Source organism: Pantherophis guttatus, chromosome 2, assembly GCF_059756535.1.
Source record: "Pantherophis guttatus breed Tessera chromosome 2, ASM5975653v1, whole genome shotgun sequence".
Lineage (NCBI taxonomy): Eukaryota > Metazoa > Chordata > Lepidosauria > Squamata > Colubridae > Pantherophis > Pantherophis guttatus.
The window spans coordinates 253794793-253820075 of record NC_142064.1 but is presented as its reverse complement, the minus strand read 5'-3'; the positions used below and the strand labels follow the sequence as shown (position 1 = coordinate 253820075).

Genomic DNA, 25283 nt, shown 5'->3' with positions numbered 1-25283 from the left:
CTTTCAGGGTATCAGCTTGAAAGATACCCAGGTATTTGTAGTAATCATCTTCATCCAGAGTCTTAATATTATTTTCATGGGGCATCTTGATTCCTTCAGTTTTCACTATTTTTCCCTGTTTGATAGTGAGTGTGGCACATTTGTCCAATCCAAACTCCATTGCAATATCTTGGCTATATATACGAACAGTGTTGAGCAGCGATTCTATTATTATTATTATTATTATTATTATTATTATTATTATTATTATTATTATTATTATTATTTACAGTACCCAGGAGACCCACAATCCTATTAAACAGTAGTAGTTTGGCTTGCCAAGGCACCAGCCCTGGCAAGGATATGCTGGTGTGCTTCCCAAGATGTGCCACAGAAGGGCAAGCTGGCTTTGCACCAGAGAAAAAGACTTCCTGCAATGTCACCCAAGGTCCCCTTGGATGGGCACCCGAATCAGGAAGGTTCAGAGCTGTCAGGAAACTGACTGACTGCACAGAGCACCAACTCGTCTCCCACTGAAGTGGTACCTATTTATTTACCTACATAGAATATGCTTTCAAACTATTAGGTGGACAGAAACTGAAGCAAGTTCACTCTGCCACGCAATGCTAGGGTTCAAACCACCAGAACTAAGACCATCTCCAGCATCATTACGCCCCTGAGTCACCTTGCCTCTTCTCTAGGGTTAAATTGTCTCAAATACGATTTATTTATTTGTTAAACCAATTTATATAGCTGCCTATCTCACAAACAAGTGATTCTGGGTGTGTAAAAAAGAACTAAAAGCAGTTAACTGTTAAAAATTAATTATTATATGAATAATTAATTATAATCATACATTAATAATTATCAATAACAGTTAATAACACTCCCACCAACACTGACAAACAGAATGCAAAACCCACTTCTTTCTAGCACTGATGATGTTACCTAGTTGGGTAATGAAACATCTGAAAGAAAACAATCAAGGTTAGAAAGCAACAGGGACCCCACAGTGAATAAATACATTAAACAGTAGAAAAACCAAACTAAGACATAGAATAATAGACAAGAAGATATTAAAAATAAAGGAGGCACCTCACTAGTTCACCTGTCCCCTGGGTCCCCAGGGCTGCTGGAATAACCAGATCTTGAGGGAATCTCTGGAAGCTCACAGTGACAAGCCCAATCTCCTCTCACATGATCTCATTTAAACCCTCTCAAATATGTGGTATGATCTATACGCATGTGAATTAGGGAGGTGTCTGCCTAATCACATACCTTCTTCTTAATTTGGACCCAAGCTATGCTTTTCCCCTTGTCACTTTGGAAACAGATTAATCAGTGAACAGCTTGCCTCCAGAAATTATGGGCGCTCCAACACTGGAGTTTTTAAAGAAGAGACTGGTCAGTCACTTGTCTTAGATGGTATAGGTTCTCCTGCTTGAGCAGGGGGCTGGACTAGAAGATCTCCTACTCCACTCTACTCCACTCCACTCCACTCCACTCCACTCCACTCCACTCCACTCTACTCTACTCTACTCTACTCTACTCCACTCCACTCCACTCCACTCCACTCCACTCCACTCCACTCCACTCCACTCCATAGAGCAACAAAGATGATTAGGGGACTGCAGGCTAAAACATATGAAGAACAGTTGCAGAAACTGGGTATGTCTAGTTTAATGAAAAGAAGGGCTAGCGGAGACATAATAACAGTGTTCCAATATCTAAGGGGCTACCACAAAGAAGAGGGAGTCAAGCTATTCTCCAAAGCACCTGAGGGTAGGACAAAGAAGCAATTGGTGGAAACCAATCAAGGAGAGAAGCAACTTAGAACTAAGAATTTCCTGACAGTTAGAATTAATCAGTGGAACAATTTGCCTCCAGAAGTTGTGAATGCTCCAACACTGGAAGTTTGTAAGATATTGGATAACCATTTGTCTGAAGTGGTGTAGGGTTTCCTGCCTGAACAGGGGGTTGGGTTAGGGTTAGGGTTAGGGTTAGGGTTAACCCTAACCCTAATCCTCCAAGGTCCCCACCAATTCTTCTCTTCTCTTCTCTTCTCTTCTCTTCTCTTCTCTTCTCTTCTCTTCTCTTCTCTTCTCTTCTCTTCTCTTCTCTTCTCTTCTCTTCTCTTCTCTTCTATTCTATTCTATTCTATTCCTGAGGAGCTGTCAAGAGAAGAGGGGATTGGCCTATTCTCCAAAGCACCTGAGGGCAAATAATGGATGAAGCTTATCAAAGAGAGATCCAACCTATAATTAAGGAAGAATTTCCTGTCAGTGAGAACAATTTAATTAGTGGAACAGCTTGCCTCCAGAAGTTGTGGGCAAGGATTGAACAGCCATTTGTCTGTCATTGTATAGCAGAGGTCTTCAAACTTGGCATCTTTAAGACTTGTGGACTTCAACTCCAGGAATTCTGGAGTGGATTAGAAGTGGATTAGAAGATGTCCAAGGTCCATTCCAACTCTGATATTCTGTAACTTTGCAAACTTTAAAAATGGTTTTTATCTTTCCAGAATTTTGTCCCATTGTACGAAATGAGATTTATTGCCATTTTTAAAAGCTCAGTTGTTTATCCTGCCAGCCAGCCAACCTCTCTATTTTAGTCTCTAGCTTCTGAATGTAATTTATACATTTATTTAATATCCTACCATTATTATTTTTATAAACAACTCAAGGGGACGAACATATGTAATACTCCTTCCTTCTTCTATTTTCCTCACAAAAATAACTCTGTGTGGTGAGTTAGGCTGAGAGAAAATAACCAGCCCAAAATCCCCCAGCTGGTTTTTATGGCTAAGGCAGAACTAGAATTCATGGTTTCTGATTCCTAGTCTGGTGCCTTAACCACTAGACCAAACTCTCTCTCTCTCTCTCCCTCCCACCCTTTAATAATTGCTAGATATACAGAAAGAACTTAAACTAAGCAAAGGACATGTAGATAATCAAGGAAAGTGTTCTCTGTTAAACAGAAATGACATTTAACAAATGTAATAACCCACCCTCCAAGAACAATAGGGACTGGATTCACTTTCACCTTTTTCTTAACTTCCCTTAAAAAAAACCTTAGTGCCAATATGCAGAGTAAAATAAAATAAAAATAAGGAGCTGTTAGATATTACCTTTCTTTCCTTTAATGGCTGGCAAGGGATAGTCTCTTCTTTTACAACTATTTAATTTTTTAGTAGTAGCAAGATTTATAGTCTTCGCAAGAGGAAGTGACAGGTCTTCAAAATTTCTTCAAACAGCCAGTCTGATACAATTGTGTAACTGGTTTTACAAAGCCAGCCTCCAACCTGTTTCTGTAAGCTTAGTTGTAGGTGTTTACCGTAACTCTTGAGGAAGAAGTCAGGTGTCTGGATTGGGAAAGTAGTTGGAAGGAGTTGTAGGTGGCACACCTCCTATGCAACAGAATGAATCATCCCAGGATATGGTGATGAGCCCCTAATGCAGGGGTCTCCAAACTTGGCAACTTTAAGACTTGTGGACTTCATCTCCCAGAATTCCTAGATTGTTGAATAAGGTGCATTGAAATAAAATGTTCTACATAGCTTTGGAGCCCCTTTGTAGGCAATCAGACTCATCTCCTTCCATTAGTAATGAGTGTCAGTATTTCATTGGGAACTAAATGTTTGGGTTTCACTCATTTTGTTTCCATCTCTCCAAGTCCAAGTTGCACACCAACTCTGAAGGCCAAGTTTTAAAGTAAGAGAAAAACAGAATGATTGATTTTAGAATGGAAGTGTTTAGCCTGGTTCCACATAGTTACCTATGTCCCACCCATATTGTTAGTCTATTCACCCTCTTGATCTGGAAGGAAGAAGCAGGGGAAGAGAGAAGGAGAAGGAGAAGGAGAAGGAGAAGGAGAAGGAGAAGGAGAAGGAGAAGGAGAAGGAGAAGAGGAGACAACCAGCAGTGATATAGTTTAACAGCTGATTTCCCAAAGAGGCCATTAGGGAGTGGCTCACAAACTAACATTCTAAGGTCCATTTTATAATTTAAGTCACTGTTATTGTGCCTTTTGTAACAGAAACCCAAAGTGACCTACTTATTGCTCCCTCCTCCTGTCACAACAATCCTGTGAGGTAGTTTGGCCTGAGGGAGAATTAATGGTTTCAAAGTTCTCCAAGGAATTTCCATGATTAAGAGAGGACTAGAACCTGGGTTTCCCTGTTCCTCATCCAACATCTTAACCCCTGGATCAAAGGTCTTCAAACTTGGGAGTTTTAAGACTTGTGGGCTTTAACTCCCAGAATTCTGGGAGTTGAAGTCCACAAGTCTTAAAGCTCCCAAGTTTGAAGACCTCTGCCCTAGACAATACAATAGTTCTGTTTGACTATCCTGCTTATAACCAATGAATTCTATATAGGAGTTTTACGCAATATGGAAAATGTTGGGTTTTTTTCTCAAATCCATGAATAAACATGAATGAAGAGTGAACACAATTGCAGTGGTGTGTCTGAACCAGCCAAGCAGATTCCACAGTGTTTCTGGGCAGACGTCTGTTTTCCCGGCAAAAGGCTCGGTGAAAGTTGGAACTTGATAGGAGCAAAGAAATAGTTAGAGATGGTGAGGATTTTAAAGTTCCTATGATTAAGCTCTGATTATGAGAGTCTGGGAACACTTCAACTGTGTTTGGGCACCTATGAGAAGAACTGGAAAAAGAACCAAGGGCTTTTGCTGACTATGGTGTAAACACACCTCACAGAAGCAATGATGTGAAGTTTCCGAAAGATGCCCTAATTAATTCATGTGCCACGAGCCAAACTCCAAAAGAAATACAGTCATTTATTAGGAGTACCATTCCGGCATCACTCCGATGCAGTCAGAACTGACCTCACATAAATTTACGGGCCCCCATGACCCTGTCTCCCCCCATCCTCCCTGGGCATGTCATAAATCACATTCTTCAATTGACCACTTTGGGGTGCTGTGAAACCCACAGCTCTCCTGCTGATTCCGGTAACCTAGGACACAATCTATAGAAAGGCATTTGTGGAATGTAGTTTCAGTTAGGGCAATCAAGCAGCTCAGTCAGTCCCCCCCCCCTCCTGTTTATGGCAATTTGAGAGCTTTGCAAGTTGACAAATGAGTGATTAATGTATAGAATTGTGTCAGGAAATTCTATATACAATGACAATAATTGTCTAACACACTTTGTCAAGTTAATTAGGGAAACAAAAGAGAGTTCTTTGTCTTCCAATGAGTCTACAACAATTTCCTGACTTACTTTACATTGGGTTTCCCAGAGAAGGCAGGAAAAAGTGATTTTTGTCTCCAGATTCCAAATTATTAGAGGCAATCTCACTTTCATCTGCTCTTTGCTCACCGAAATGTCATTTGGGGGCTTATAGATCTCGTCAATTGGCATTATTCCTAATGGGCGAATTCCAGATGGTCATGAGGTTCCTTCCAATTCACAGTAAACAACGATGCAGGGGTGAAATCCAGCAGGTTCTGACAGGTTCTGGAGAATCAGTAGCGGAAATTTTGAGTAGTTCGGAGAACTGGCAAATACCACCCCTGGGGTGGGAATGAAGATTTTGCAATATCCTTCCCCTGCCACGCCGACCCAACCACGCCCACCAAGTCACACCACGCCCACCAAGCTACACCCACAGAAATGGTAGTAAAAAAATTTGAATTTCACCACTGACTTGATGAGTCATGCTAAGACAGAGTTTTATAATCATAATTTATTGCTCAAAACACATGGTTGGTTTTCCAAAACTTGCTAAAAATGAGGCATGATTTTACCCCTTTTCCTTTGAGGCTCTGAATGTTAGATAATTGGTCAGCGGTCTCAATTATTTCTTCTCTTTTGGCTGAGGAGTAATATCAAAAAGCACTGAAAGAGGAATTCAGCAAATGCCTTGCTGAGCCCCTAAATTCAGAGATTAGTGGAAGAAAGAACATGCAGTAGGTGGCCCTCAGAAAGTGAAATGAGCATTGTGTGAAGACTTAAGTGTGAAGACTTAAAAGTCATCTAAGATGCTTCCATAACGCATGAGTCAGATCCATAACGCTCATGGATCTGACTCATGGAAGTACATTGGTGTGGTCCCCTCTTAAAACATCCCCTTTCTTTTAAAAATATCCTATTGGTCCTAGAATTATCCTTTGCTGGTCTTTCCCAGAAATATCCATTTCCCCATGTGTTTTAATCTCTGTGGATCTGTGGTTTTTTGTTACTTGAATGTTTGAAAAAATCTGGGACTTTTAAATATTTGACTCTGGCTAGGGGTGGCATTGGGAGACATGAGGAAAGTGAGATAGAAGGAGACCTTTGATTTAGAACATAATGCAGTTGTCTTCTAAATCAAAAGGGGAAAGGAAGGTCAAAGGAAGTCAAAGACACCCATGACAATGGTGTGCATGGAAAAACACAAGAAGTGGAGGAGAGCTGAAGGCAGATAGTCTGAAGGTCTTCAGTGTGATGACCCCTTTGCTCCACCATCTCATGGATGGAGCAGAAGCTGTCCATTCCACTTATGGATCAAGAACCAAGTGTGAATCTTCTCTCCAGCAAAATTTGCTTTATCTCCCTCATGAGACATAAAGTATATTAGTGTCAACATGTCATTGGGAATTAGATGTAGTGTTCATTCTAGTTCCATCCACTATTTTTCTATTCCTCCAAAACCAAGGATTTATTCCCCCCCCCCCAATTTATGCATCTCCTACTGTATTGCTATGTGGGCAGTATCTCTCCTAGGGAACAATGAAATAATAGAGGGCATAACCCACAGCTGTATAATGGACAAACAAAGAAAGGAATCTCCTTGTCTCCTCAGGCTGTAAAAGAGAAGGCAAGCGATTTGTCCTATCAAACTTACACAATTGTTGTCAGTCCCACCCCCCCACCCCCCCCACCCCCACCCCACAACCATGCAGACAGGAAACATGACCGGATGAGCTAATTCTACAGTATTATAAGGCTATACAAATAGAGTATTGCAAATCTGAAAGTATAAATCTCCCACAGTCACTTTTAATAGCCTGATCAATTAGGGCAGGTCCTTCCTAACTTTCTTTCTCAGCTCATTATGCAGTGGTGGGCTGTGCCATCTCTTATCTGATTGTTCCTTGAGCAGCATCTCTTGTCCTCCTCTCCCAAGGTCATTCTCACATGTCATTACACCTATATGTCCCTCCAAGGCCCAAGGCCATCTGTAGACTGCATACCACTGCTGAACATTCATCGATAATGTAATTGTGAAAAACGTCAGGATACTTTAAAATGGAGCTGTTTTATCTTGGTTCCTGGCATATACCTAGGGCCCACCCATCTTAGAAACCTAGTCATGCTTTTGATCCAACCCCACTATCTTAGATATCTTGCAGTTAAAGGTACTTGTATATAGTTCAATACTTAGTTTCCACACATTCTTCTCACAAGCAGAGATTTAAGGTGATGGAACTTCCATATCGTTCCCAGGAACCGCTAGTTCTGTTGTGCTCACCCTATGAATTGATTGATTCTGTTTTAAAACCAACAAGACTGATAGGCATCAGCTGTTACTTGAGATGAATCCCATAGGAAGATTCTGAAAGAGATTTACTTTTTCAAATTCAGTACGGAAAATACTGAACTCTGAATGCCCAGGTTTCAATACCTGAACCAGCCAAAGCAGGTCCCAGACTCAAAGTGTATCTGGGCAGCCATCTCCCCCCCCCCGCCCCAGCATTGCTGTTTAACCATTGGATGATGGATTCAGAAAGTTTAAAACTGGGAGTGGCCAGAAGCATAAAGAGACCCAATGGCTGCAAGGTACATGGTTTTGGCAAATGAACTCTCAAAGTCAAGGTAATTATTTGTGTCCTAGTCCTGTCTAGTACACTCGTTCTCAAACATAGGAGACAGGTTGAAACATGATTTATTCCTTCTAATCTTTGAGTTTAGAAGTATTATTTGAAATGCAGTTTATTACTGCAATTTAAGGGATTTTTGATTTAGAATTTAAACAGCTGGCAGCAGAGAAGGAGGAGTACAGAAGGATTAAAAAGAAGTCAAAGGATCCCAGATTGGATCCTGCAATGTTATCCTAGGATATGTATATTTGCCTTCATTCATGACAATCAAAGGGCACATCGTACAGGAAGGCAGAGAGAAACAGAAGAGAGATTAAGGCAGGTGGTCTAAAGTTCTTCCAACAGGATGATGGTCTTTGTCCCACTGTGTCACGGGTGGAGGAGAAGTTGTCCTTTCCACTTAAAGATCAAGAACCATGCATGCATCTTCTCTCCAGCAAAATTTGCTTTTGGAAAAGTGATGTTTTCAGCATTCGTATCACCATCAAAAAAAGCCACAAGACCTTTTACATAGTCCAAAGAAACTCGGATCCTTCTTGGAGAATGGCACAATGTCAAATCTGTCCTGGGCTCAGTGATTGATTGATGCTTCCCATTAATTCGCTGCACTCCCCAGTAACCCCCTCGAGGTTCGAGCAGAATCGCCCCGTTTCTGTTTGCAGATTCCCTAACAATTCCCACTCCCCACCATTCCCCTTCCTCCACCACCTCTACCTCCCAGCAAAGCTTCCCAGAGTTAAAGCTCTCGAGGCTTAGGATGCTGGCCAAAACGTCATATCTCAGAGGAGTGCTGTTCACTTGCTGACTCAAGCCTTTCCATCTTACGCTTTTCAAATCAGAGGATACGTAGAGTTGGGGATGAGCTGTGCTTGGATTCAGAGTCAGATTTGCTGTGTGGAAGAAAGAAAGGAAAAACATTCACCATCAGCTATGGAATTTATAGCTCTTCAAATAATTTTTATAGTTATCCATTTGTTTTGCAAGAGTAGGGATCTAGAGGTGGGATCTCGCCTCAATTCAGGGGATTTTTTTTGAATGAGGAGATTACAGTGATGATCATTTTAAATCTCTCTATGTAAAAATATAAGGGATGTGGTAGCTCAGTGGCTCAGTAGCTAAGACGCTGAGCTTGTTGATCAAAAGGTTGGCAGTTCAGTGGTTCGAATCCCTAATGCCGCATAACGGGGTGAGCTCCCATTACTTGTCCCAGCTTTTGCCAACCTAACAGTTTGAAAGCACGTAAAAAATGCAAGTAGAAAAATAGGGACCACCTTTGGTGGGAAGGTATTCCGTATTCCGTGCACCTTTGGCATTTAGTCATGCCAGCCACATGACCACAGAGACGTCTTTGGACAGCGCTGGCTCTTCAGCTTTGAAACGGAGATGAGCACCACCCCCTAGAGTTGGGAACGACTAGCACATATGTACGAGGGGAACCTTTACGTTTACCTATATAAAAATGGTTCTGTGTGAATGTGTGTATGTTCCAGCATAACTCTGGAACGCCTCAAGAAATTTCAAACTTGGTACACAGATGACTTACTCTCTGGAATAAAATACTGTGAGGGTAAGACATCCCTAACACCTCTCAGGGTGGGTGTTCTGTTAAGATACAGCCGGTTGTGCATAAAAATGGTTTCTACTTTACTGCCTTAAAATGGCTTCTATTGTGCAGCACAGTGGAGTTGCCATGGTAACGGCTTCACAGTACTCCACAAGGGGGCTCTCTCTGGCAAGGGGTAAAATCCAATATTAGATTCCATTTTAAACTAATTTAACTCTTGCCAAAATCAGGGCTCAGGGTGAACTTACTCTTCCTGTCTAATACAAGATTGGGATAAATAAATACCCGGGCAACACCAGGTTATCAGCTAGTAAGTAATAAACTTGAAAACCATAGGTGATTTTGAAAGTGTTCAGTACTATAAAGCTCATATCCCAGGGATCTATGAAAAAGATGGAACCGAAGTTAAAATGGTTTACACAAAAATACCTTGTCTTCTAGGCAAGACCCAAGAAGAAGTTCAAAGAAAATTCAACTGTGGTTGTTTTTTTTTTTAAAAAAAACCAACAACATACAAATGGTAACGGTTCAAAGCAGAAGCATCGGTAACTTGATTGTGCAAGAAAACCCCATTCATTGCAAAATCTGGACTAAATTTATTTTGAAACGACGTCAAATGTAAGGGAAAAATATTTTTAAAATGTCAATGCAGATCATAACACAATAGATCAAGATTTTGAAACAACGTCAAATGTAAGGGAAAAATATTTTTAAAATGTCAATGCAGATCGTAACACAATAGATCATAATTCCTGTGGTCTATCTGTCTATCTGCTTCAGAATCACAGAGCTTTAATGCACACGAAGATCACAAGTTAAAACACAGTTCAATGGAATGTGGTTACCCTGCTTCTTGAAATGGTTTACCTAGCTTGAGCCACAAAAACCAATGTATGCCATCTAAAAGGCTGATTTGTGATGCCACTAAAGCAAATAGAAAAGGAAATAGCATGTATGCATGCACACAACTATTTCCTTCAGGGTTGAATAACTGCAGAACGGAAATCCTCTGATAACTGCACTCGGATGAGAATGGATGCCGTTACATGAAACACAGAGCGCTGTATTTTAAAACCCAGTTGGCATTTTTTTGTCCAGCTTGCAATTTTATGGAGATTAGGAACCCTTCCTATGGATCAGCCTTTCCATTTCCTAACCCTTCCTATATTAATAATAAAACACATCTGAGATTGAGCCTGGTTATCGTGACTGTTTGTAAAATTACTCCCTGTTTTCCCTTCCTTGTAAATTACTCTTCTTGCCCTTAAGAGTGGGAAGCCATAGAGGGCACATCTCTACTTCATGCTGTTCCTATTTGGGTCTTTTGGGCAACAGCTGTAGAATCTTCTGCCTAGATTTAAGCTCTCCCATTGGACAACTTCTATGCTTCTGCTCCCTCCCACTTTTCCTTCTCTTCTAGAATTCCATTGATCTTGCTTCCTCTCAGTTAGGACTCTTAACCTATCAGAATCCTGTAAAAAGTATTGTTCTTGACTCTATAACTTAATGACCTCTACAGAGACATCTCAGATAGATTCTTACACCTGCCATTTAGTTCTCCTTAATGAGTTCTGAACATTTAAAAAACCACAGCTGATATCGATATTGTTATGTCCTTATAAGGACATCCGCCCTGATTGGCTGCTAGCCATCGGGCGGGAGATTTGAATCCCTGTCAAGGGGCGGTGCATCTGCCAGGAGCGAATATAAGGAGAGCTCCGGCAGCGCGCCTGCAGTCTTGTCTTATATTTGTAGCTAATAAAGTTACTCAATGTATCGAGCTGGTCACGTCTTCATTTCCTGCGCCTGATCTAACACTGGCGACGAAGGACTAGAGAAGAGAACCTGAGCAAGACTCGTGGCACGATCGCCCACCGAGCTGAAGTCACTAAACCACAGCGATTTCCAGAATGGCAACCCCGCAAGCTCCGATGGCCGCACTGAACCCATTCGATCCATCCCGAGAGAAGTGGAGGTCGTACATGGTCCGATTCCGGCAGTTCCTGCGAGGCAATGGCTACCAGAACCTCGACGATGAGCGGAAAAGAGCCCTTTTCCTGGCTCACTGCGGATCGGACGTCCTGGAGATGGCGATTGACCTCATGGCACCCAGGGACATTGAGGAGATGTCCTGGAACGACTTGCAAGAAGCCCTGCAGGAGCACTACGCACCCACAGGCACCCCAATCGCAAACAGGTTCACCTTCCAGCAGAGAAACCAGCGGGAAGGTGAATCCATCAAGGAATTCGTGGCAGCACTTTGCCAAATCGCTGCCAACTGCGAGTTCGACAACGTGGACAATGCCATCCGTGACCGCGTTGTTTTTGGAATGCGAGATGTGGGGCTGCAGAAGAAGTTCCTCAGCCGAAAGAGGATACCACTCAAAGACGTCCTCAACGAAGCAACAGCGGCTGAAACATCTGAGAAAGCAGCCGCCGCGATGGTTAAAGCAAGAGGGATCCACAAGATCCACAAGTCGGGCCTGAGCTCCTCAAATGACTCAACCACACAAACGGAGTCTGAGGAGGAAATGGCCGTCTACAAGGTTTCCCGCCCCCCCAGGCAGGAAAACCCACAGCATGGCGACCGGGGAGAACGATGCGGCAGTTGCAAAGGTGACCACCCCAGGGCAACCTGCAGATGGAGGGACGCGACCTGCCGCCGATGCCTGAAGAGGGGGCACATCGCCGATGCCTGCAGAGCAGAAGATCCAGCCCCGGAACCACCCAGACCACGATTCCGCGAGAATCGCAAAGATAACCAGAGGACATCCAAACGGTCCTCGATCCAGTCCCGGCGCGGGGAGGAGGAATATCCCCGCAACAGAACGGTGCACCAGACCACCATCGCTCACACAAGCGACGAGGGAACCACCAAGTTCCACGTGACGCTGCTGGCAGAGGGGTCACCGTGCAAGATGGAGGTAGACTCCGGATCCGCCTACTCCATCATGGACTGGCAGCACCTACAGCAGCTGAAGCCATCCTGCAAGAAGACCCAGCTGAAAACCCCAAAGTCGAGGCTTGTGGACTTCAACAGAAACCCAATTGGGATCCTGGGCAGAACCACCATCCACATCAAATACAAGGACTTTAACGGAGAGCTGCCCATCACCATCGTGGAGAACAGCCGACCGAACCTGTTAGGAGTGGAGTGGTTTAAGCCGCTGGGGCTTTCCATTGAGGGCATCCACGAAATCCATAGGGACGAACTCGACACCATCCTCGAAGAGTTCAAAGAAGTCTTCGATGGTAAGCTGGGGAAATTTGTGGGGAGGCCAATTTCCTTTAATCTGGACAAGGGAATCACCCCAATCAGGCTTAAGCCCCGCCGAGTTCCGTTTGCCCTGTGGCCAAAAATAGACGAACAGCTGGATAAGCTGATCGCCCAGGGCGTTCTGGAACCGATCGATCATGCCTCATGGGAGACCCCCATTGTGACCCCACTGAAGCATGATGGGTCTGTGTGCATCTGCGCCGACTATCGTTGTACCATCAACAAGGCGTTGGCACAGAGCGCATACCCAGTCCCAGTCGTGCAACATCTGTTGCATTCCCTGGGAACGGGCTCAATTTTCGCAAAACTGGACCTGGCCCAGGCTTACCAGCAACTGCCAGTGGATGAAAAAACGGCAGAGGCACAAACAATTGTCACGCACAGGGGGGCATTCAAATGTAACTGCCTCCAATTTGGAGTCAGCGCTGCCCCAGGCATTTTCCAATCCATGATGGAACGCCTTCTCCAAGGCGTTCCAGGGGTGGTGCCTTACTTCGACGATGTGCTTGTCTCAGGTGACTCAAGAGCTCAACTCCTTGAACGGCTCAGGCTTGTCTTGCAGCGGTTCAAGGCCAAGGGCTTGAGGGTCAGGCGGGACAAGTGCACCATAGGAGTACAGGAAGTCGAGTTCCTGGGCTATCTCATTGATAGCACTGGCATCCACCCCACCAAATCAAAAGTGGAAGCAATCCATGAAGCTCCAAGCCCAAAAAACAAAACGGAGCTTCAGGCTTTCCTTGGGTTGCTCAACTTCTACGCCATTTTCTTAAAACAGAAAGCCACAGTTGCTGAGCCACTCCACCGCCTGCTGGGGAAAGCAGCTTCCTGGAAGTGGGGCCAGGAAGAGGAAGCAGCATTCCGGGCCATCAAAGGACTATTGACGTCCAAGAGCATCCTCATCCAATACAGTGAGACGCTCCCCATCAAGCTGACCTGTGATGCGTCGCCTTACGGGGTGGGGGCAGTTCTCAGCCACGAACTGCCCAACGGCTCGGAAGCCCTGATCGCTTACTTCTCGAAGACCATGTCCGGCGCAGAACGGAACTACAGCCAGCTGGACAAAGAAGCCCTGGCCATCGTGGCAGGAGTGAAGCGCTTCCATGAATACCTCTACGGAAGACGCTTCACCGTAGTCACCGACCACAAGCCACTCCTGGGACTCCTCGCAGGCGACCAACCCACCCCGACCTTCATGTCCCCGCGAATGACGAGATGGGCCATCTTCCTAGCCGGCTACTCCTATAGGCTCGTGCACCAGCCAGGCACAGCCATAGGAAATGCCAACGCACTCAGCAGATGCCCATCGAAGAATCCAGTCGAAGACCCAGCCCCCACGCTCCACCTATTCCACATAGACGACGCCAGCTGTCCAGTCTCATCCGCAGATGTGGCCGTCCACACCCAAAAGGACCCCACACTCCGCCAAGTGAAGTCCTGGATCCTCAGAGGGTGGCCATCGGAAAAGACGGAAGAGAGGTTCAGTCCGTTCGCCAGGAAGCAGAAGGAGCTGTCCACCATAAAGGGCTGTCTCCTATGGGGAGACAGGGTGCTGATTCCAAGCACTCTGCAACGGCGGACGTTAGAGACCTTGCACAAAGGGCATCCGGGCATCGTCCGCATGAAGGCCCTGGCACGGAGTTACGTCTGGTGGCCCTCCCTGGACAGAGACATTGAACAAGGGGTCTCCAGATGTGACCCGTGCCAAGAAGTTCGCCCAGCGCCACCGCAATCCGAAGTCGCGAAGTGGGAGACCCCCAGCAACCCCTGGTCGAGGATCCACATCGACTTCGCGGGTCCGATGCAGGGGCGACACCTCCTCATCGTGGTAGATGCCTTCTCCAAGTGGCTCGAGGTGGTACCCATGGCATCTACCACAACGGAAGCGACGATCCGAGCCCTGCGCCGTCTGTTCGCCACACATGGACTACCGGACGTGCTGGTCTCGGACAACGGCCCCCAGCTCACATCCCTGGCCATGGAGTCCTTCCTGGCAGGACTGGGCATCCGCCACGCCCTGTCCGCCCCGTACAGGCCGGCCGGAAACGGGCAAGCTGAACGCATGGTCAGACTCACCAAAGAAGCCCTCACCAAGATGGGCCCGGGAGACTGGCAAGAACGCATAGATAACTTCCTCCTCACCCAGCACATCACGCCGCATGCCACCACCCACAAGAGCCCGCCCGAACTGCTGATGGGCAGAAGGTTGAGGTCACCCTTGGACCGGCTGCACCCCCAATACAGCCCGGAAGTGACCGCAACCGCCAGCCGCCCGCTTCGCGCCTTCAGCAAGGGAGATTCAGTTTTCGCGCTGAATTTCAATGGCTCTCCTAAGTGGCTGAAGGGGAAGATTGCCAGCACAACCGGCCCCAAATCCTACACCGTCGAGTTGGAAGATGGACAGGTCTGTAGACGTCACATCGACCAACTCCGGAAAAGGTGGGGGGGAGTACACGAAAACCAGCCTGACGAGGGAGGCCTACAACACCCAGACGAGGTAGGCCTCCAACACCCCAGCGAGGTAGACCTACCACACCCAGACGAGGTGGGCCTACAACACCCCGGCGAGGTAGGCCTATGACACCCCGACGAGGTAGGCCTACCACACCCCTGCGAGGCAGAGCAACGCCATCCCGACGAGGTCGGCCCGGCACACTACCAGGTACTGTCACGTCGGCAGTCCAGCGAGGTAGACCTGGGCCAACCGCACAGGGGATGGCAACACCAACCCAGCCAGGTGGGCACCCGGCACAACAGGGCCAGGGACCACCAACCCAGCCCGCAAGTAGACCGGGACCTGCCCAGAGGAGGAGCAGCGCACCCCACCAGTGACGGCAGCCTACGCCAGCCCAGCCAGGGAGACCGCAGTTCCAGGCGAGTAGACCGGGACCCAGCCAAGACGGGCACCCCACTACCCATGGGCGAGGGTGGCACACGACTCCCCGGCGAGAGGGACCCCCGCCCATCTCAGAAGACAGCCAGGGAACAACAACCCGACCCGGATGACCCCAGGCACCACCCGACGGTAGACCAGGGACTAGGGGGAAGGGAAAGCCGACAACAACCCGGCCAGGGAGACCTACACCACCCTGGCAGGGGAGACCTCTGCCGCCCCGCAGAGGTAGTCCCGCAACAACATCCCGACCAGGTCGACCACCACCAACCAGACGGGGTAGACCAACGCCAGCCCAACCGAGGGGACCAACGCCACCCCTGCGAGGTCGGAAAGCACAACGCAAGCCAGCACCACCCGCAGCCGGCGGACCGGACCCGAGGGCACCGAGCGGAACCACCACCCAACCGGCAGCAGGCCGGACCGCAACCGAACCGCAGCGCCCGGGAGACCAGGGAGGAGCAAGCGACAGACTTACCGAGACTCAGACGCTCTTCCCGGGTCGGAACCGAGCAACCGAGACGAGGCGATAGATCCACAGGCCAGGAGGAAGACCACCAGAACCAGCCATCCAAGGTCTGCGGTCCGGCCGGAGGCGCTGGGGGTGACCCCGCTCACTCAACAGCCGAACCTAGCCCGGTTCCAGAGAGGGAGCCAGGAGACGAAAGAGCCCCGTCCATCCAGGCCGGAGACGGAGGAGAAGTGAGACTGCGCAGGTCAGCTAGGGTGCCGAGGCGTCCTACGTACCTGCGCGACTACGTGACTTTTGTGGACGAGATTTGACAGTTCGGACTAAGGGGGGAGGAGTGTTATGTCCTTATAAGGACATCCGCCCTGATTGGCTGCTAGCCATCGGGCGGGAGATTTGAATCCCTGTCAAGGGGCGGTGCGTCTGCCAGGAGCGAATATAAGGAGAGCTCCGGCAGCGCGCCTGCAGTCTTGTCTTATACTTTGTAGCTAATAAAGTTACTCAATGTATCGAGCTGGTCACGTCTTCATTTCCTGCGCCTGATCTAACAGATATATAGACATAGCTGATGTTTATTGATGGAAAGAACCAGGATTACCGTTATGTGGCCTTCAACAGATCCACAAGGAATACATTTCTGTAGACAACTTTGGATCCCTCTCCTTGCCTTGATTCCCTCACTAGGAACCTGCGAACCTTAAGAGAATAGCTTGATATTAGAACACAGTTGTTATCATTTTCTTTTCTTTTTTCTTACAAAGATATTGCAAGGAGTTTATTAATATATGCCATCTTTTGTAGAAGGTCTGTCAGAGTTCTATTGCTACAAGGGCAGCTTTGGCTAAAAAAAAAAGCTAAGGACTAGTTACTTACCATGTTTGGCTCTTTGGAGGCTCTGCAAGGATAGATGTGGATTTATTTCTTCTGTGATTTGCAAACTACTTTGGGGGATTTCATTCTTGGAGGGGAGAAGCAGTGTATGAATCTGAACAATTAATAATTTGATTTGGCTTTTTAGAGAAGTGATAGATGGAGTAGGCCACCCAGTCCTACCAAGGGCTTGGCAAAATTTGCACTATTGATTCTGAACGGAATCATGGGACTTTTCACTATTTCTTCTCCCATTTCTGCCTCTAACAAATAGTTATATGCTTTTGTTATAATTTTTTCTTTTTTGCCTGCCAAAATTCAGTCCAATTGTTGTGGTGCCCCTTGAATTCCATTCTTTTTATATCATTTTTAATGGTTGTAAGCAGAATCATGATTTTGAGATCGGTGGCCATATTGACTGAGGGATTGAATGATTGATTGATTGAATGAATACAATTAAAAAGTACTATTATATAATAATAGTAATAATACTCATATACTGTTCCGTAGTGCTTTACAGCACTCTCTGGATGGTTTACCATGTCAGCATGTTGCCCCCAACAATCTGGGTCCTCATTTTACCGACCTCAGAAGGATGGAAGGCTGAATCAACCTTGAGCCAGTCAGGATCGAACCCTTAAAGCCTGTCAGCAGAATTTGCCTCCAATACTACATGCTAACCACCGTGCCATCACAGCTCCTTCATTTTACCAATCTTGAAAAGATGGAAGGCTGAGTCAATCTTGAGCTGGTCAGGATCAAACTCCAGGCTGTGGCAGAATTTGCCTGCAATACTGCATTCTAACGTCTGAGCCATCAGGATTATGGTGACAGGCAAGATGGCCAGGACTATGACATTGAAGCTCTGCCACTCTTTATGTGGATTGCACACATGGACCACATTTTTTTTTTTAAAAAAGAAAGAAATGGGGTTTTGCAGCGACCCTCTTGAATTTTTGGTTTCAGTGTGAAGCTTCAGGGTGATCTCTGTAATCTGTACCCCATTCTCTACTTGTCAACTGTCCCAACTTGGTCAGTTAGAAAAGAAAGACTCTCAGGCCCATGGTTAGCCAAAAAGATATACTTTACTAAAGCAAAGTGGTTACAGAAGAAGCAAAGCCAAATCTGAGGTTTTCACACCCAAAGCATATGCTTAACTTTCCCTTGTTTCCATCCACCCACACCACAGTTATCAAACTGTGTCCAATTAGATGCTAACAAATTGTTTGGGAAACAGTTCCCGTCTTTGCAGGCTGGGTGTTTCTGCATTCCTTTATTTGACCTTAGAACTGCCAGTGATTCTCACATGAGGGTGCAATGCTTAGTTTCAATTCCTCCTGCTAATCCTCCCTCTTATTCCACCCATTGGTCCCTACCCCCACTGCTATGGCAGGCTTACCAGTGGTGGGTTGCTCCTGGTTCCCACCGGTTTGGGAGAACCAGTAGTAAAAATTTGTTGTCGATCGCAGAACTGGTAGTAATGGCTGGTTGGCCACGCCCCTAAACTGGTCCCCCGGTCACTGCTCACTCACCCTGGTAACCATGTTCATCGCTGCCATGTTCTTTATGCTCACGCATCCCATTGCCTTGCAAGTCTAATGGGATGTGCATGCATGAAGAACATGGCAGTGACAGCAGTAGCTTTTTCCATGGCTGCGAAGCTTGCCAGGCCAGGCGGCCCCCTCCTTGCCTGCCAATAGCTCCCAAATCCACTGCCATTCCAGCTGCAGTGGGGATGGGGGGCTTGCCGGGCTGTCAGCTTTGCCCACCCCCCCGCCACTGCCCTCTCCTGCCGAGGCTGCTGCTACCATCTCCTAGCACCACTGCTTTTCCTCTGGAGGCAGGTAGAAGATCTAGAAGGTAAAACTGATGCTGATGGCGGGGGGAGGGAGACCTGTTGCGCTTGGCTGAAGAGCCGCCTCGGGGGGACATAGCAAGGATCACTCACCTTTTGGGCCTGGAGTGCTTGGCCTCAGGGGACGCCATGTGGCTACAAAGCTTGCTGGGCTGGGCAGCCTCTTTCGTGCTGACCAGCGGCTCCCAAAGCTGACACCTTTGCAGCTGTGATGGGGACAGGACGGGGAAAGCCAGGCAAGCTTTGCAGCAGCTACATGCTACAAAGCTTGCCGGGCCGGGCAGCCCCCTTTTCACTGGCCAGTGACTCTCGAAACTGCCCCTTTTGCAGCAGCAGTGGGGGGGGCAGCTTCACCCTCCCTGCCACCACTGCCCTCTCCTGCCGAGGCCGCCGCTACCATCTCCTGCTGCCACCACCGCCGCCACCCCTTTCAGCCCTAGCTCAGTGGCTGCAGCATTTCCCCGAAGGGCTGGCTGCCAACAGTCTTTCCTTCATAGGCGTGTGGAAGATCTACTTTGTTGACGCTGGTAGTGGGGGGAGGGAGACCCGCTGTGCTCAGTCCAAAAGCCGAGGGGACATGGCAAGGCTCACTCACCTTTTGGGCCTGGTGCGCTTGGCCTTGGGGACATGCCGCTTTCTTCCTTCTCCTGCTGCTGCTGCTCTGGAGCTCACCAGATCACTTCATCGCAGACTAGGTGTGTGTGTGTGAGAGAGAGTGCTTGTGTGTGTCTATGTGTGTGTATGAGAGGGAGAGAGAATAGAGAAAGAGACAAAGAAAGAGAAAGAAAGAAAGAGGAAGTATGTGTGTGTGTGTGTGAGAGAGAGAGAGAGAGAGTGTGTGAGAGAGAAAAGAGAGAGAGACAAGAAAGAAAAAAGAAAGGAAGGAAGGGAGAAAGAGACAAGAAAGAAAGAGAGAGAGAGAGAGAAAGAAAGAGAGAGAGAGAGAGAAAGAAAGAGAGAGAGATAAAGAAAGAAAGAGAGAGAGAGAGAGACAAGAAAGAGAGAGAGAGAAAGAAAGAAAGAACGAAAGAAAGAAAGAAAGAAAGAAAGAAAGAAAGAGGGAGGAAGGGAGATAGAGAGACGAGAAAGAGAGAGAAAGAAAAAGAAAAAGAAAAAGGAAGGAGGGAGGGAAGGGAGAGAGGGAGAAAACTGTGCTATTATTTTTAATTGTTCCATTATTTATCATGTGTTAATATTTTACACTGTCCCTGTAGGGAATAAGGGAATTCAAAAATAAAATAGTAATGAAGGAAATAGTAATAAACTTGTTATTCTATTGTATAATATATGTTATGCTGCTATAAAAGTATTTTCCTTTTAAGCATTTATTTGTTAAACATTTATAATACATGTACCTATGTAAAACATATGTATGAAATCAATTGTATCCTTCCTGCATTAAGATCTAAATCCTTCATAATTTTTTTTCTTTCTTAAATGCCACCCCATTCCCTCAGGAATTGGTAGGTAACTCAAACTACAAGAACAATCCACACACCTTCTGTGTGGTTAATAGGGGGCCAATTAGTGGCCAATTAGGAAGACAAAAGGAAGGGATCTGTCTGTTGCAGGGGGGTGTAGATCTAGATTAGGATATATTACTGCTTTTTACAATGTAGTTAGATTATATGCTTTGTGGAAATTTCTTTCCATGCCTATGGTGCATATGCTTGGAGAAGAACATGTGGGTATTATCTTGTTCTTTGGCATAGGAGAGAGGCCTGCTGAGAGTGCATGGAGACATTCCTTAAAACCCAGAGAAACTTGTTTTGCCTTCTGGTGCTTTGGAAAATACATTGCCCCCACTTCTTTCTGGCAGCTCCTTAAAAGCCTGTTGCCTATCACACTCTTGGGCAAAGCATGTGAGCCATTTCCTCCTTTCAGTGGTCCATGAAAGTGCATCTATAGTAAAGTTGAAAAAAGGTGAACAACATTTTTACAGAACTATAGATACATTGAGGCTGGGTGTGACAAGGAATGGCTGGGAGGGGAGGGGCCAGGCGAAGCACTCCTTGACATGAGTGACATTGAGTTGGCCATGCCCATCCAGTCACATGACCACCAAGCCATGCCCCACAGTCACGTGACCACCAAGCCATGCCCACCAAGCAAGCCATGCCCACAGAACTGGTAGTAAAAAAAATTGGAACCCACCTCTGAGGCTGACAGCAAGCAATGCAAGATGTAGCTGAATGGCAGCCCTGACACTACTCCTCTGCAGCCAATGGAAAATATTGTGAGGGGAAGAAGGAAGACTTAAGATATTTATAATCGCGCGCTTAAAACGTTTTTATTTCATCAAGCTGGCCTGGCCTAAATCTTCTCCTTTTTTAAATTTAAATTTTAAACACAAATTTTAATCTGCTTAATTGTGGGGTATTTTAAAATTCAGCCAAAATTATTTAATTCGTTTTAATCTATTTTAAATTTTGTATCTCTGTGTTTTATCTTCTGGCTGTTCACCGCCCTGAGTCCTTTGGGAGAAGGGCGGTATAGAAATTTAATAAAATAAAAAATAAAATAACCTCTGCTCCCCAGATTTCTGGCTGTTAAAATGGGGGGCGAATGCAGTGCTCTCTTCAACTTTGATTTGTTGCTAAAAGGGAAAAAAAGGGAACAAAAGAGGTTCCTAGTGAATGAGTAAATAGAGTCGAATAATAACAGATTTGGAAGGGATCTTGGAGGTCCTCTAATCCAACCCACCGCTTAGGCAGGAAACCCTATAGCAGTGATGGCTAACCTTTTTGCCATCGTGTGCCAGGAGAGGGGGGGCGGGGGAGGGTCACGCACGCACGTGCCCACGCGCATGTGTGTGCAACCCCCTCCTCCCTCCCCCCCCACTCCTGGCACATGATGGCCTGGTAGGCCCGTTTTTCTTTCTTACCTGGTTCCAAATCCTCTCTGTGTATCTGGGAACGGCGAAAACAGCCTTTCCCACTCCCTTGGAGGCTCTACGGAGGCTGAAAGGGCCCATTTTCCAACTCCTGGTGGGACAGGAAGTGACATTTTTTGCTGTCCCCAGCCTCCAGAACCTCTCTAGGAGTCTCTAGGAGCCTCTCTAGGAGTCTCTAGGAGTCTCTGGAGGCTGGGGACAGGAAAAAACATCACTTCCTGTCCTACCCAGGCCCTCCAGAGGCAGGAAACAGCCTGTTTCCCTACTTCTAGTGGGCCCAGAAGGCCCGAAAATCAGCTGGCCGGCGCGCACATGCACCCCAGACCTGAGCTGGCATGCCCACTAATATGGCTCCGCGTGCCACCTGTGCCATAGGTTCGCCATCATGGCCCTATAGCATTTCAGACAAATGGTTATCCTATCTCATCTTTAAAACTTGCAGTGTTGGAGCATTCACAACTTCTGGAGGCAAGCTGTTCCACTGGTTAATTGTTCTAACTGTCAGGAAATTTCTTCTTAGTTCTAGGTTGTTTCTCTCCTTGATTGGTTTCCATCCATTGCTTCTTGTCCTGGCCTCAGGTGCTTTGAAGTATAGCTTGATTCCCTCTTCTTTGTGTCAACTGCTGAGATATTGAAACACTGTTATCATGGTACCCGTAGAAAATTACCCATTTTCTTCCCTATTTTCTGGTGTTCCTAATCTGTTTTTTGTGGTGCTGTTTTTGATAGGTTGGACTGTTTTTTCCCTTTGTGTAAAGACAGATGTGAAAAATGAGTTATATAGTTCTGCTTTCTCCCTGTTGTTTTTCACCTTCTTGCCACTTTCTCCCACCAATGGACCAATCATTTCCTTCATTTTTTTCTTGTTTTTAGCATGTTGAAAGAAGCTTTCTTGTTGTGTTTTTTATTTTTGTCGCAAGCCTTAGTTTATTTTGAGCCTTAGCTTTTCTCACTTCATCTTTGCAGGCTCAGGCTATTTGCTGATATTCTGCCCTAGTTATGTGCTCCTCTTTCCACTTTTTATACTTGTCCTTTTTGTCTTTCAATATATCAGAAAGCCAAAGACGTCTCCATGGTCATGTGGCCGGCATGACTAAACACCAAAGGTCCACAGAACACTGTTACCTTCCCACCAAAAGTGGTCCCTATTTTTCTTCTTGCATTTTTTATGTGCTTTCGAACTGCTAGGATGGCACAAGCTGGGACAAGTAATGGGAGCTCACCCTGTTACACGATACTAGGGATTCGAACCACTGAACTGCCCATCTTTTGATCAACGAACTCAGCATCTTAGGCACTGAGCCACCATGTCCCTAAGTTGAAGACTATCTGTATATAAATAGATCTGAGAAAATGAGAGATGATGATGGATGGATGGGGGGGGGGGAGAGAGAGAGAGAGAGAGATTAGATGATGGTGATGAGAAATAGATAGATAGATAGATAGATAGATAGATAGATAGATAGATAGATAGATAGATAGATAGATAGATGATTTTATTAAGAAAAATTTTATGTCCGCCCAATTCACATGCAGTGATTCGGGACAGATTATAAAAATAAAACCCCAATAAAACCCCCAGATATAAATACACAGATAGAAAGACAAATAAACAGATACATAGATAGATAGGAAGAGAGGCAGACAAGTAGTTTAAATCTTCAATTTCTTGTTACAGTGTACATTGTAATGTGTTACTGGTTGCTCTTTCATTAAGTTTGTCTTTTTGAAGACCTGCTTGCTGTTTTTAATAATAGTTTTCTCAGGTGTCCTTCTCATGTTGTCTGTTTCAGTGCTGACAGAAGTTCCCCTTCTGACATTACAGGCAGAGCAGGGCTGGGTTTACTGCATGTTAGAGCACTTGAAGTAGCATATAGTAACAGTTAAATAGACCAGCTCCTCCTTAAGAAGGCCCAGATGCTGAAATAAAATAACCGCTTTGGCCCAGTGAGCAATTTCTCTGAATTTGCAGAAGTGTCACAAGGCAGAACCTCAAGGCTGTTTGATCCATAACATTTCCTCTCTCTCTCTCTCTCTCTCTCTCTCTCTCCATATTTCTCTACATTTCTATATTTGGGTGAGCACCAAACAGGAAGCAGATTTCACCATGGCAATGATGGTGGAGGATAGCTCAATGAAAACAACAAACCAGTTGTAGCAAAGCAAAGAAAAGAAGAAAAAAAATTCAGCAAAAAACCTCAAGAAAGGTTATGGAAGACACAGAAAAGATGAGCAAGACACCTAAACGGCCAAGTTCATTTGTTTGCACAATCTGTGGACCATCCTCCTGAATTCCAGTATTTTGAGGGAGGACGAAAAACAATTCCCCATCCTTTCTTTTCACAGCCCACCATGCTTCACTTCATGCACCTCTCCCATGTCTCTGCTTATCAAACTTTCTCTTAAAGTGAGTAGATTTAAGAGATTGCAACCTTTCCTTCACAGCCATGACCATGGCACCCATTTGAGAGAGCGTGGATAAGAACAGAATGGCATGAAGGGATAGGAACAGGAATACCCATATTCTTGTAACACCTTCACCATGGACCTTCCCTGGGCTAGTTCTTCTGCCTTTGTCCAGGACCCAGTGAGGCCTAGGGGTGAAGGGGCTGGATTAGGAATGGGGAGACCCAGGTTCTAGTGCCCCTTCACCACAAAATCTGTTTGGGGACTCTGTCCATTCCCTTCTTCTCAGTCCTATAGCCAGAGTGGTGTAATGGTGAAGGTACTAGACTGGAATGAGGAAACCCAGGTTCTAGTCCAGGCGTGTCAAACTCAATTTCATTGAGGGCCACAACAGGGTTGTGTTTGATCTTGGAAGGCTGGAATAGGCAGGGCCAGGGTGAGCATGGCCAGTTCGACATCACTCGTGTTGGGGGCACCGGTGGTGGCCCAAGTGCTCTACCAGCAAAAATGGGCTCACGAGCCCCATTTTTGCTGTGATGGCCTCCTTCAACCCTCTGCCAGCGCCACATGCCGCCCTCCCAAGCTCCATGTTCATTGGCAGAGGCACTGTGGGCCAGTCCTTCACTGTTTCCTGGGCACCCCCCCCAGATCAAAACACCCCACGGGCCAGATTCAGCTCGCGGGCCTTGAGTTTGACACCCCTGTTCTAGTCTCTCTTTAACATGGAAGCTCCCTGGAGGAGACAGGCACTTGGTCCAAGGATAGGGTACAAATGAGATAATAGACTGTGAGTGGGGGAATGGAATTGGGTGGGAGGTTTAATTTACCATCAAATCTCACTGCAAGACTTTGGTCCAATCCATCTGTAATTCTGGGGGGGGGGGCAAAATGAGTCTTGTGCTGCTACAAATGCATACCATATAAAAATACTAAATTTTGGTGGGTCTAAAATGAACCTATATTAGGTTCTTGGAAGATATATAGAGACTTGTCCCATAGAATTCCCAAGATTCAGACACGATTGAATGGGTAACATCATCATCATATTAGGCTCCTTTTTTATATTAGCATACTGTATGAGGTAGGAAAGCTCATAAGCTCCTTTATTCCGTTCAGTCGTGTCTGATTCTTAGAGAGTGCCTGCAGGTTTTTTTGGCCAGGTTTTTTTTAGAAGTGGTTTGCCATTGCTTCCTCCCTAAGGCTGAGAGAAAATGACTGGGCCAAGGTTTCATGCCCAGTCAGGGCTAGAATTCATGGTTTCCC

General features: G+C 46.2%; 2 protein-coding genes across 4 annotated transcripts in view; both read right to left on the bottom strand.

Annotated features, from left to right (window-relative positions):
* LOC117667967 (cholinesterase-like) overlaps positions 1-25283 on the bottom strand; it is a 43642-nt gene that overhangs the window by 7513 nt on the left and 10846 nt on the right. Inside the window, exon 1 of one of the 3 annotated variants that reach the window (XM_087888097.1) lies at positions 3107-3279. The exons of 1 other annotated variant lie outside the window; for it this stretch is intronic. The gene's annotated coding sequence lies outside the window, so the exon portion shown is untranslated. Of the gene's footprint in view, positions 1-1074; positions 1147-3106; positions 3280-25283 lie in introns of those variants that run through there. One more of the 3 variants, XM_087888099.1, reaches the window with a different exon arrangement.
* On the bottom strand, positions 7861-9109 carry LOC148115599 (butyrophilin subfamily 2 member A2-like). Its single transcript, XM_087888100.1, has one exon. The coding sequence runs from the start codon at positions 8712-8714 to the stop codon at positions 8166-8168; it is 549 nt and encodes a 182-aa protein (XP_087744226.1). The 5' UTR covers positions 8715-9109; the 3' UTR covers positions 7861-8165.

Excerpts from the sequence above, each read along its gene's own strand:
- LOC148115599 (XM_087888100.1), bottom strand. The coding sequence starts at position 8,714 with ATGTTTTTCCTTTCTTTCTTCCACACAGCAAATCTGACTCTGAATCCA.